This window comes from Macaca thibetana, chromosome 4 (genome assembly GCF_024542745.1).
Source record: "Macaca thibetana thibetana isolate TM-01 chromosome 4, ASM2454274v1, whole genome shotgun sequence".
In the NCBI taxonomy this organism is placed as follows: domain Eukaryota; kingdom Metazoa; phylum Chordata; class Mammalia; order Primates; family Cercopithecidae; genus Macaca; species Macaca thibetana.
In genome coordinates, this window is record NC_065581.1 from 76,442,379 (window position 1) to 76,456,853 (window position 14,475).

The 14,475-nt window shown below is 37.2% G+C and overlaps 1 protein-coding gene and 1 pseudogene across 24 annotated transcripts in view; one reads left to right on the forward strand and one right to left on the reverse strand.

The window, feature by feature from the left end:
* The window catches only part of HMGN3 (high mobility group nucleosomal binding domain 3), a 1,231,743-nt gene that overhangs the window by 22,057 nt on the left and 1,195,211 nt on the right, over nt 1–14,475 (reverse strand). For 19 of the 24 annotated variants that reach the window (XM_050789641.1, XM_050789662.1, XM_050789655.1 and 16 more), the window contains exon 2: nt 9,868–9,989. In XM_050789641.1, the coding sequence (XP_050645598.1) occupies nt 9,868–9,882 (15 nt within the window). In that variant the 5' untranslated portion in view covers nt 9,883–9,989. Of the gene's footprint in view, nt 1–9,867; nt 10,012–14,475 lie in introns of those variants that run through there. The other 5 variants (XM_050789665.1, XM_050789664.1, XM_050789663.1 and 2 more) reach the window with 2 other exon arrangements.
* The window catches only part of LOC126953903 (ADP/ATP translocase 2-like), a 141,596-nt pseudogene continuing 136,091 nt past the window's right edge, over nt 8,971–14,475 (forward strand).

Genomic DNA, 14,475 nt, shown 5'->3' on the forward strand with positions numbered 1-14,475 from the left:
ACCTGTAGCCCTAGCCAAAGAGCAAAGGATATGTAAAGGAGTGCTTCCCATTCTCCATCATTCATGAGCCTCTTGAAATAACAATGAACAATAACCTATTAAAAATAGTTTATGTTGAGTTGAACAAAATTTTAGTACTATTCTGGGTTTTTAAAAAGTCAGACACACAGATCTGGTTGTTTTTATCTCCGTATTAAAACCAAAAACATACACCAAACCATCTATAATTTTTTGTAGTACTTTACATGTTCAGCGTGCTTCCATATGGTTGTTGAATTTGATGCTTTCAATATTTCTGAGATAAACAGGAGCACAGTCTTAATATTTCCATTGTACAGATGAAGAGTAGAGCTTCCAAGAGGTCAAGTGACCTTCCCGAGGTAAAAAGTGGCAGAATTCACACTAGACCAAAGTCTCTGTATTGTTATACCGGGGCTCTTAAAAGAGATGTTACCAGATGGTTACTTTATTATTTTCCTGTTTGCTCGGACATACATTAACTTCTGGCAAATGGTAAACACAGTTACAATGTTCCTTGTATTTTTGCAAAACTAATCAGCTGGCTGTAATGTGATCTACATATGGTTGCTTAAGGGGAAATAAGATTAAAAATTGTAATTAAGGGGTAAAGTAATGAGTAGTCAGAATGCAGTTTGTTAAAAAATGTATTAAATAAAATACATATGGAACTTAAGGAGTCTTTAAAGCTTCATATTTTGATCACTTTGTCTTTAGTACGTTTATCTCCCATATACATCATGCCTTACTTTTCATACCATGAATTTCTACAATGTAGAACTTAACTAATTCTGTCCAATATTATAAAAACATCCACAGTTTACACCTAAGAGACAAAAAAAGAGCAAAAAGTAAAAGAAATAAGGAAACGAATACCTCTCAGCGTAGATTTTGTATTTCATTGCATGGGGTCAAAATAATCAAGATACAATTTTAAAATATCACTTGTACATTTAAAAAATAACACCTATAATAAAACATTAGTCAATTGATAATCTAGAACACCTAAATAAAAATCCACCCAGTCCTAGGTCCAGTAGATATTCGTAGCTATTAAGCTTTTATTCTTGACGAGTTCCAAAAACAAAAGCATCTACTTATTTTTTAAACCCAGTCCCTAAGTAATGATAGCTTAATATTTACATTAAAATCCCTCAATATACTGTATAATATGTAAATACATGTTCCTGTTCACAAGGGAGTATTCCCATTATTCCATATATAGCAAATTGATGAAGACAATATATCATGGAAATAGCAAATCCAGCAGTTCACGGTAGAATCTGAGAAAATTATAAACAGTCAGACTTTTAATACTCAAAACAATCAATACTTAGGTGAGGAAACTGCATATGTGTATCTTGTATATAACCCTACAGTCCACTAGTTACTGAAATACCCAGAAGACTTCATGGTAATGCTCCTCTCTTACCAAGAAGAGAAGTGGACCCTGAAGCCAGCCTTAAGGCAGGATCACAAATAATAATGACTTGTTGGGTAACTTTCTTTCTATGACTGGCATTTAGAAACCATGGCACCAGCCTATATTGTAATAAAGATATTTTAAACAAATGAACACTCATGTTTACGTAACTCTTGATTCCTCCATGTTTCATTCATTAGGCACTGTAGTTAAAATAAAAATACATGTGGTTATTAGAAATAAACATATGCAGAAAGTATTATGGTGTGATAGTTAGCAGCAAAATTCCTCAGTAAAAGAGGGCTTGGTTAGAATGCTGGTTCTATCACTTCCTAGCTGTGTTACCCAGAGGAAATTTGTTAATCTCACTAAATCCCAATATTTTCCCCTGTGTTTGAGAAAGGCTGCAGGGCTCACTGGTTAAGATCACAGGCTCTGGAGCCAGACTTCAGGAGTGAAATCACAACTCAGCCATTCCTTATCACAGGTGCTTTGGGGGAAGTCTGTTAACCTCTTGGTGCTTCAATTTTCTCATATGTAAAATGCGAACCAGAAGAGGACACACCTTACTGGGTGGTTGGAAGAATTAACATTATTAATGCAAAGTGCTAAGAACAGTCTGACTCATAGAAAGAGACCATCTTCTTAGCTGTGAGATGAAACTGCTTCATTAAACTGTTGTGAGAATAAAATGAAAAATGAAATGAATAATACTTCCCTTGCATTTATTTCTAATAATTTCACATTTTTATTTAAACTAAGGTGCATTATGAATATAAAACACATATATCAGGTCTAGCACACCCAGGCATTCAAGAAATAGCTCGATTTTGATATTCATTCAATTTTAATAGTAGTAAGTATATTTGTGTTAATTACTGACATACATTTCTCTTAAAATATTAAATTTTGGAGCCAATTTTGAAATTTAAAACCATTTTTCTATCTTCCTACTTCTGAATGTGCACATCATTTACTTTATGTGTGACTGAATACGTATTTGCCTTGGGCATATCTCAATAGCCCTGTCTCTGGATATGCCCACAAGGTAGAAGAATACTGGATTCAATAAATAGCTTGACAAAGAACCCCTACGTGATTTGACTGAATTCTTCTAAGAAGACAGTGAAATGTACAATAAGTAAGTAACCAGTGAAAAGGAATTCAACATTTTGATTTGGTTTGTTAACTTCGACAGTGATTTTTAAATTATTCAGGAGACTAACAACATATTTCAACACACTAGGTACTGTGAAAGCAGACAGCTTAAATGCTGTTTATTTCAGTCACCATTTCCAAATTGTACCCTGCAGGAAAGTGGAATAATATATTTAACTCTGTTGTAAACAAAAGCAATGTTTTAGGAGAAAAATATAGGAAAAGAGGATCACTTGGTAACTGATCTTCCAAGGGAATTTTAATGTTATATGAAGATATTTTTAAACATACTTTTTTCCGTGAGAAAAATCAACCATGTAAAAATGCACAAGATTAAAGCTTATGTTCTTTCAAAAACACTCCATTTGTTATTTGGTGATTAAACATGTATTCCTATAATTGCAGTGAATTTGACATCAGGGTGGGATCCGCTTGCTCCCCACTACTCACTGTGTGCACCATTTGTCATCCCACAAAGTGGAGGCCTAGTGCTTGTTAGAAGCCTGTGATTCTCTTAATAATTAAAATTCTCATCATCACAACAAACATCCATTTACTGTTTTACACCTATCAGGCACTGGGCTAAGTTCTTTGTATTCACCATCTCAATTAATTCTCATAATAATGCAATGAAATAGAGCATACAATTATTCCATTTTACAGATGAGGAAACTGAATCTAATAATTAGAGAATTGGAACTTAGCAGCTTAGGGAGAGGTTAAGGAACCCACCTTAGACCATATAGCTAATAAAACACAGCGAATGCCAGAACCATACTGGAGTTGCTCCCACTATATGAAATATTAAACCTACTTACTATAAAATGATTAAATTTATTACTTCCTTCCTTTGAAAACAATTTATTCATCCATTTGTTCTACAAATATCTACACTACCTGTGCTGGGTGCTATGGGGGATGAAAGGAAGATCAGAGCCATGAATGACTTCACGGTAAAGTCAAATTAGGATTACAAAACCAAATTAATTCAAAAATAGGTAATTAATCAAATAACTTGTGCTGATTTAGACACATGGCTCAGACAACTTCTTAAACACAATAGGGTGGTTAAAAGATATAACCCCCAACCTTTTTAACCAAACAACACTCTTTATCAGTGTTTCTACTTTGGAGATTCAGCCTGGACAAACCTTTGAATGCTCATAGCTTCTTTTGTGGCTCATTATCACTTTCTGGCATGAATTACAAATACTTGTGTATGTGCTCTACCTATCCTAGCAGACTGAAAAATCCTTAAATACAAGGGCATTTACTCATTCGGGTTGAAAAAAACAGTAATTTTTTATTTAATTTCCCAAAGTGATGGTATCTTGCATAAAGGTGATGCCCAATGAATGTTTAACATGGACTGAATGAATAAATAAATGTACAGCCCTACCATTTTGGAGCCTTTACTCAAATATAGATTCCATATCAATATTTAACTCAATCAAATGCAGCAAGCATTTATGGATGTCAGGCTCTTTCATATTCAGACTGGGAAACTCAATATTGCTAAGAAAGCAATTCTTTCCTAACTGATTTATAGATTCAATTCAATCTCTATCAAAATAATGGCAGGCTTTTTTTTTTTTTTTTGTAGAAATGTATAAGGTGATTCTAAAATTTACATGAAAACATAAAAGACCGAATAGCTAGAAACAATTTCGGGAAAAAATAACAAAAAGTGAAGGACTGACATTACCAGATTTAAAATCTTACTATAAAACCAAATAATCAAGATACTAAGATAGCGTAGTTTTTAAATTTTTTGTAGAGATGACATCTCGCTATGTTGCCCAAGCTGGTCTCAAACTCCTGACCTCAAGTGATCCTTCTGCCTAAGCCTCTCAAGCTGTTGGGATTACAGGTGTGAGTCACTGCACCTAGCCAAGATAGTGTAGCATTGGTATAAGAAAAGACATACAGGCCATAGAACACAATTGAGTGTCCAGAAATAAAGTTTTACATTTATGAAGGAGCTTCAACAAAGGTACGTAGGCAATTCAGTGGAGAAAGGATGGTCTTTTCAACAAATGGTGCTGAGATAATTGGATTTCTACCAGCAAAAAAAGAATTTAAAACCTTATGTCATACGATACACAAAATTAACTCAAAATGGATAACACACCTAAATATAACAGTGAAAAGTATAAAACCTCTAGGAGAAAATATCCGTAAGCTTGAATTAGGCAAAGATTTATTAGATATAACACTAAATGGATTTCATCAAAAGTAAAAACTTTTGTTCTTCAAAAGACATCATTAAGAAAAAAAAATATTTTAAAGTCACAAACTGGGAGAATATATCTATGAATCATATATCTGATAAGAGACTTGTATCTCAGACTTATAAAGAACTCTTTCAATAATAAGACAACCCAATTAAAAATGGGCAAAATATCTGAATAGACATTTCACATATGATACACGTTATGCTAGTAAACACATGAAAAGATGCTTGTCAGTAGTTATTACAGAAATACAAATTAAAATTCATCAGAATCTCTATAAGCAAAAAATCAACAATACCAAGTATGAACAAGTATGTTGAAACTAAAACTCATGCACTTTGGAAAACAGTTTGGAGGTTCCTTAAAATGTTAAACATAGACTTTCAAACCAACTGCCACTTCAACTCTTAGAAATCTTCCCAAGAAAAATGAAAATATATGTCCATGCAATAACTATTTACAAATATCCACAGCAGCATTATTTATAATAATCCAAACCCAGAACAATCCAAATGTCCACCAACTTGTGAAAGGATAAACAAACACTAGTATATCCATACAATGGAATACTATTGGACAATAAAAAAGGATGATGTACTGATACATGCTACAACACAAACTGATCTCAAAAACATCATGCTGAGTGAAAAAATCAGTCAAAAAGACTACATATTGTATCATTTCTTTCATATAAAATTTCCAGAAAAGGCAAATCTAGACACAGCAAAAGTACATTAGTGCCTGAGGCCAGGCTGGGAGTGGGGATTGGCTAAAAACTCTATGAGGGACCTTTGTGGAATGATGGAAATGTCTCAAAACTGGATTATGATAATGGTTGCACAACTCTATACTTTACTAAAAATCACCGAATTGTATACTTTCAATGGATGAATGGACTTTATAGTAAGTAGATTATACTCAACAAATGTTTTAAAGGAAATTATACTCTCATAATTGAGAGTGCTGAGTGTCTTTATCCCTCAGCACTAGCCAGTAGGTACTTTTAATCTTTTTTAAACCAGATTGGTTATTTTAAAAATTATGTCTCATTATTCTTAATAATGTACATTTCTTTGATTTCTAGTAAAACTAAACATTTTTGTCTACTTGAGTCTTCATTATTTTCCTATAAAGGTATACATCTTTTCTATAAGGAAATGTGAAATACTATCTTTTTAAAATAGCAAACATTTTTCAGTGATATGTGGTACAAATATTTTTTCCCAGTTTTTCATAAATTTAAAAATTTTGTTAAGTTTTTTCATATTGAAATATTCATTTTCATGTAGCCAAATTTGTCTGTGTTTTCATTTATAATTTCTGTTTTTGGTGTTATGACAAGTAATACTAATTTCAAAATTAACTATCACAAACCTTGATCATGGTTAGTTAAGCATCCACTGTGCTAATAAGCCCAATGCTACTGCTACTGGGCCTTCCATTTTAAAGAAACAGATAAAAACCTAATTTTGAATTTCAAAGCTACAGGCAGATGGGCTTTCCTTCCTTAAACCTTTATTTTAAGTGTCAAGAGACATGACTGTTTACATGCTCCATTCATGGAAAACTGCCTCATTAGAGAATTTCTGATGTGATACACTAGACATTTAAAATAGTTCTAGTGATAAGGAACAGGAAAATATTAATAAAAAGAAAGATGTAAACATGTCTCCTGTTGCTAATCATGCCAGGACTGTGATTCTAGGCCTCGCTGGCTCATGTCTCCATAGAACATCAAATCATCACATAACAACATGACCACTGCGGGCATTTGTGGATGTCTGGCCAGAACAGTCTAGAACTCCATCACTCATTGTTTCACTACTGAGTCCATGAATGTTATCAATTCCCCTGTAATTCCACTCACCCACCACCCATTACCTAATAAATACAGGAAACTGACATCTATATCTCAAAAACTTACAGATTAATATGCACTGAAGAACTCTTCACTAAGTGCTTACTACTTCACAAAATACTATAGCATTTATAAAAAAACCACTTGGCTTAATGTAGCTATGACTATCACACACAAAGATACACATAAAACTTACAAAGAAATGTCATAAGAACATTTTAATATTAATTGAAATGATATTGCAGCCCTGAAGCTGCAAAACTGAGGCCTGGTCATGTTAAGATACAATCAGGAGACACATTTGAATACCTGGTAACAAAAAATGACTCTGACTTCTTCTTTGTATATTTGAGTCCTGCCCACACTTTTAAGACCAGCCTAAAGTGAACTTTCCTACCGGTTGTGGAATCTGAATCTGTACACATTCTGGAACATAGACACAGTTCTAATGTTATTCAACTGTTTTGTGCTGCTAGTCTTATCACCTCATTGAATTAAACACAAGTTCCAAGAGGGCAAAAACTGTAATGTCCCTACAGCATTACAACAGGGCAAGATTCCAGATGTTTTCACTGACTTTATCTGTACCACTTCTTGCTCTGCAGAACAACTTACTCAGATGTTCATTAAATAACATTTCTTGATTTCTAGGGAAAGTTGATACAGGGGGCTAAGAAGGCAAAAAAAGTACTATGGAGACATTTTTAAGGCTTATTACATTGTTTCTTTAGACAGTTTCTAAAGAACTGTCTGCTCTACAAGAAATCAAGAAAAATACTGTGTAGTATGTAAATGCTTTGGCAGTTACCCCAGCTTTAAAGATCTTGAAGAGCTATGCATGGATTGTCTCCAGTTCTTTTTTATATCTAAGCAGGCTTTACCTAATGACAAGGGTTCTTCACATAAGTTCCAGTGAACTTCAGGATTCCATGAGGCTGCTCTAAGATTTGACTGATAGATGGGATGGCCATGATAACTGTGTTTAATCTGAGGTTGTTCCTGCCCAGGTACAACCTGGTCGTTAGGCTTCAGGTATAGATGGAAAGTCTTCCTATTAATCAAGGAGAGATTTTCCATCACCGGAGAACACTCTGATGTCCTGAGGGATGATACACAGGTGCCTGTACAGTTTTGCCCCTAGTCTCAGGACCATTGGCTAGCTTATGTATGGGGGTTCCCTGCCTTCCAGGGAAACAAAACCATAATTGTTATTTTACTGTTTTTTGTTTGTTTGTTTTTTCCTTCCCTCTGTCTGCTTGAGAGAGGTAGAGAGGGGAAGTAAGAATAATGGTTTCAGCAACTCTGGCCCTTGGATAAACAGCAAGGAAGGGTTCCATAGTCAGGGTCCATTATACATAAAGTGTGCACACCTAACCTACTGTTTATGTAAACATTTGTTTAAAATTCCCAGGAAAAAAGGATGGCCCCCAGCTCACTTACTCTGTAACCCATATCTTGATGATTAGTTCCTTTGTCTCTACTAGAATTTCCAACCCATCATTAACCATCAGTCAAAATGCTGAAAATGGTGACATCACTTAATATCCTAATTCTAATAAAACAGGGCTAGAAAATACCTTCATAAAATTTAAGTTTAAATAATAAATCTCAAGTATTAGTGCTCTTAATATGCCATCTGTCTTCTTAAACTGGGAGTACCTTTGGATTTCCTTAATTCCTCTTGACCCACCCTTTCGTAAATGAGTACGATATGGGTGAGAATAAGACTTTGGCATCTATAGCATCTGATTAAATCTTTACTAGTAGTTATTGGTTGGTGAGATGCGGGGCAATTTATGTCTTTAAGTTCCAGCTGAATGGGGGTAACACCGCTCAAGCTGTTTTCAGGATTAAATGAGATAATGCAAGTCAAATTAATTGTGCACAGCGTGAGGCACACAGTATGTGCACAACAAACTCTGAGACTTTTGAACACTTCCAATTATTATCATTTTTAAAAAGTGGGGTAGGAGACAAGTTTCCACCCAATTCTTAATAATAACGTGTAAGAAGGGAAAAGCTTTTGAATTTTTAAAACTTCAGCATTTTAAAATAATGCAGTCACTCTTACACACAAATTAGTCCATGTTCTTCGATAAAGCAGGATACTAGGTGTAATTTTGCTTCAAATTTAATACCCGCACTGGTTGACACTGTTGGAAACACTGAGGCTGGCAGTGGGAGGGTGCAAAGCACTTACTTAGGAACCAGCCATCACACACTGGTTTCTCAGGGAGGCGGAAAGCCTTCTCTCCCCTCCCTGGGACAAGTCGAAGCCCCACCCCGAGGGAGATTGAGTCCCCGAATGTGGTAGTTGGTGTCCGGGGCCTGCGCAGAAGGGGACAGTCCACAAGGGGCGGAAGACAAGACAAAAATGACTCCAGTTCGCTATACGCGCAGAGAGGCGGATAGCGCGCGGACCCCGCCTTCCCCAACCGAGCGTGAGTTCCAGTCGCTGGGGAGGACCTGGTGGCCCCCTGACCTTGGACGAGCCATACTGGACGCCCCAGCGCCGTCCCGTCTTCCACGCAGCTCCCGCCCCGAACTGCGGGTAGGTCCAGGCCGCCAGGCCCCGCCTCGCTGGCCCCAGCCCTGATTGACACTGGAGTTGGTACATACGGGTCTGCCGCGGAGGCGAGCAGGAGGGTGAGCGCTATTTTAAACATGGCTTTCTCTCTCCCTTAGCCTCGAAGCCACCGCGGCGCACCTAGCCCACGGGCACAGCCGCATGGGAATAATCTCAACATTTGCCTGATTTATTTTCTTCCCTCTCCATACGCTTGTACTTGTTTTTCTCCTCTCGCTGTTTTCCCTTCACACTAATTCGCAACCTGGCAGTTTGCAAAGAGGAAACTCCCTTTTGGAATAGAAAGCCTCTTTTGCTTCTTGTTGTTGGGGGTGGAAAACATTCCAGCGTGAATGAGTTCAAAAAGAGGGGAAACCGCGTCACTGGACAGAAAGTAACATTAAGAGATCGATGAGGACGGGGCAGGGGGGGTGGGGGAGAGAGGGAGAGAGGAACGTCTGCAACAGGCATCTAAAACAAGCGTGGAGGAGCAAAGAGATTCCCAATCCCCGGGTTACCACCGCGCGCGTTCTGCGCGAGCCATTGCAATGCCAGGATTTACTGTAAGCACAATTTGAAGGCTTTTGAAATCTTTTTTGGTAAGACTTACCTTTCTCTTCGGCATAATGACTATGTCGGTGAAGCAAAAAGTAAAGCAACGGGCTGGAACTGCTGGCGCCGCCGCTGGATGCTGCCTCTGCCGCTGCTCACGCACAGGGCACGACGTAGCCCGGCCTCTTCGACCTGCACCTCCGCGGCTCCCTCCGGGGGCCCTCTGCTAGCCTCCCTGCTGCTCCAATGAGGAGCCCCGCCAGCTAGCCGCGAGGCCCCATTGGCTGAGGCAACGTTCTAAATTCCACGAGGGCACGCCCACCTCCGCGCGCGGTACGCGCTGTTGTAGTTTCCACTTCACCGAAAAAATCTGCCTGGCGACTGAGCATGCCCAGTTCAACTAGTAGCCTCCAGGCCACACAATCCTGAAGTTTCATTGTTTCGCTGCTCTCTCTTTGAGATTGTAAGAATAAGAACAGTGTGTGCCTTCATAGGAAGGAAAAAGTAAGAATGAATACGTAAACTTTATAATGTAAATATATACAAAGCAGTTACTTCATACATTTCCTACCCATAAAGGCTTTTAGTGACTGTTACATGATGGGAACCTGTAAAGCGTGGGAAGGTACTCTCTTCTGGAAGAGAGTGGCAACCTCTAAAGGTCTCAGTTTCCCCCTCTAGATATATAGTGACAATAGTCCCTAAAATCACTTAGCTCTAATTTTCTAAAATCTGTGATTATAAATCACTCACTAACTCAACCAACTTCAAACTAGATGTGAAGACGAATAGGACATGCTTGTTATGGAAATTAAGAAAAGAAATAAGGTAAAAACTGATTATTTTATATTTGAAACATATATTTGAATGACACCTGTCATGTTACACGTTATGCATAATGTTTCTCAAAGTTCTGCAAGGCATAAAATGAGCATTACAAAGGTATTTCTGAATTCATTTTATGAGAACAGATTTACTCTGATACCAAAACCAGTGAAAGACTTCAAAAGAAAAGAGACTTACAGACCAATATCGCTCATAAACAGACACGAAAGTCATGAACAAAATTTTAGTAAATGAAACTCAACATTTAAAGGGACAATACATCATGACCTGTGGGGCTTATCTTGGGAATGCAAAGCTGCTTTTTTAAAATCTGAGAATCAATCAATGTAATTGGCAGAATTAATAGAATAAAGGGCAAAAACAATCCTTTCAGCAGATGCAGGAAAAGTGCTAGTGAATGGGTAAGCAAATTGTGATGAGCACATACAGTGGAATACTACTTAGCAATAAAAAGGAATAAATTTTCCTACATGGATGAATATCAAAAACAAAGTGCTGTATGAAAGAAGCCAAATAAAAAAGACCACACTGAATGATTTCATTCATATGAAATTATAGAAAAAGCAAAATTGGACAAAGTTAGTTTCAGAATCATCTTAGCAGGCAAAGCTCACATCGTAGGAAAATGTGTTGAAGCCTTACATTATGAATATGGCCAAATCCATTTTGGTAACAAAGAGGCTGCAAATATATATTAAAAATATCATCAAGCAATAAAGTTTAATATTTCACTTTTTCTTTAGTGATTTTCAGAATACATTAATTGATCTAGCATACTCCAGAGGTGGTTAATTACTTTCTTTTTTGGAACATCTTTATGAACTCATGGATTTTTACATATTTGGTGTGCATCAGTGTATTGCTATCATTATTATTACCTTTTTAATGCTCCTTTACCACATCTTAGCCAATGCATGCCCTTTCAAATTAGTGCTTGTGTCCTTTTGACATGATCTGAATTATTTTTGATAGATTCCCTGTTCTCGGGCATTCAGTGAATGACAATAGTATACTGAAATGAACTAAGATAAAAACTAATTACTTACAGCTAGATAAAAATTTACAGGTTAATAATTTTATCCTTAAAATATTATTTTAATGAAGATGTCTTGCAAGAGATTAATTTGCTAAGTGCTTGATAGTTAAATAAAAAAAAGTCAGTGAAAACATTTTTAGTAAGATATGTGTGAGAAGGATATTGAGTAGCACTTGCAATCTGGACCGGACGGCTATTTTTCTTTAGAGAGATGGAAAGGTGCCACAACAAAGGTAGTGCTAACATGAAAAATAACTCAGAAAATTGGCTTCTTTGTTAATTTTTTTTTCAAAACCAAACAGATCAACAACAGCAAACAAAATTGTGAATGTTTTTACTGCACACAATAAAAATGCTACAGTGAAACTGAAGCTTGCTTGTTGGATAAGGAAAGCTGATTGTGAGGACTTTGAGTCCTTGGAATCTTCAGTTCATTTACAAGTTATGAAAATAACAGCTTTGGTTGAAAAACAACAGCATCGCTTATCTTTCCTTTGATGTAGATTGCACCTGACTGAGCACTACTCTAGGAAATGAAGTGTTCTCTTCAAGGTAGCTTGAAGGCTACCTTTGGTAGCCTTCAAGATCTAGGAATGTCAGAGCAAGCCTGTACTGGTGGCCCTGGAGGTAAGAGGAGTAGGCAAAGAGAATGATTTGGTGGGTAGCTAGAATTCTAGGTTAAGAGATAAAGACATCTGGGCAGAAATGAGCATGTCACATATAAGACAGTGAGGAGGTCAAGCTGGTAAGAAGTACAGACTCATTTGTTTATCAATATATTCCACTGAGCATTTCTACTACTTTGGAATATCAGCCTCTAAGACAGTAAAAGTAGGATGCATCTTAGCTATCTTAGCTATCGTAACTAAGGTAGACCTGGATAAATTAACGGGAGTTACTGACGAAGAAAGAAAGAAAAAAAAAAAAAATAGTGAACAAACTTGTTTTCCAATTCCAGCTCCTCTCCTCTTTTTTCTTACTCAAAACTGTTGGAACTGTACACCTACTTCACATTTTTCAAACAGCAGGGCAAAACCATTTATGGTGTCATGACTATCATTAAGGAAAAGAGATAGAGACATTCACACACACACACACACACACACACACACAGAGAGAGAGAGAGAGAGAGAGAGAAATAGAGAGAGAGAGAGAAGGAAGGGAGAAGGGAAGGATAAGAAAAGCAAAGAAAGGGCCAAGCATAGAAAATAGCAGAGTGTATTTCACATCGTAAAGGTAAGTAATGTTTCATAAGATAATTGTTTCCATTTTCCATATGTGCTCATATAACACATACACAACACACATATGTATGTGTGTATGTTGAATTGTGACATGAAATATATTTTTAGTATGGTCTTGGTCAAAAAAATTGAATGCCACTGCTAATGAATATTGTGACTCTTTGACGTTCCAAAACAAATGCTTAATATTATTATTTTTTTTTAGAGGTAGGATCTCACTCTGTTGCCCAGGCTGGCATGCAGTGGCACAATCATAGCTCACTGCATCTCAGACTGTTGGGCTAAAGCGATCCTCCTGCCTCAGCCTCCTGAGTAGTTATATAGGTGCAAGCCACCACACCAGGCTTAGAGGAAGTTTTCAAAGGAAAGAATGACTTCCAAATCACCTCCCTCTTGAACTGTCCCTCTTTTCCTCTTTCAGGCAGACACAGGCAGGGTCCCTTAGGCTTTTGCTGTAAGTAATGACAAATTACTGGAGAAGTCAGACTCAGAATCTACACATTATTGCTTCTGATAGTTGCAACTGAACACCTACTTTGCATTTTTCAGACAGCAGGGCAAAACAAATGATAGTCATGACTATCATTAAGGCAAAGAAAGAGACAGAGACATAGACAGACACACACACACACACACACACACACACACAGAGAGAGAGAGAGACAGACAGACAGACAAAGGGAGAAAGGAAGAAAGGGGAAAAGTGAAAATGATAATGTGTTGCTTCTGATAGTTTGTAATTCCAGATTAAGTTACTATTCTTCCATAAATAGGCCAAAAAAAATATGCAGTGAAGAATTCAGGTATGTAATAAAACAACATCAAAAACAACAAATACGAGATGGCAAAAGAATATTTTGTTTGTATTTTCCAGTCAAGTCTCTACTTTGATTGGGTGCTAACTTTTGAAGAGACCAAGGTTAGTTTTTACAAAGCAACAAGAAGAGTCCAAGAACCAATGGTCCCAAATCAAATGAGCTGCCTGATAATAGTGCAGATCCCCAGGCCCCAACCCCAAGGTATTGAATGGCTAGGCTTGGAAATCTGCATTTTCAAACAAGCTTTTCACATGTTACTTACACTATAATTTGAGGACTAGAGTAATTAATAGACTAGGCCCTTGCTCTCAACAAATATTTGCTGAATGCCAGTACCTGGATTCTGATGACAGAGATCTATAAAAGCCTGTGGAGTTCTCAACACACTTCCAGAGCAGGAGCATAATTCTGTGGGTGAAACTTGCCCCACAGACCTCACTTTGTGCTTTTGCTCCATCTCAGTTTTGCTGGGCACAACCTGTTGATTTCACATTCTTCCTTTTCTCTAGTTGCAAGGAACCTGAAGAGTGATTAAAAACTGCACACATCCAGATACCTAGAAGTGTCTTCTTCCCAGGCAGCCCTCTAGGCAGCTCCTTGGGCCCCTGGGAGATGAAAATCCCTGACCCCAAATCCTCAAAGGGAACTTACCTTGGCCAAAGCCCTATAAGCCACACCCTTTCAAGGCTAAATGTCAATGATTGCGTAAGCATAACTCACAA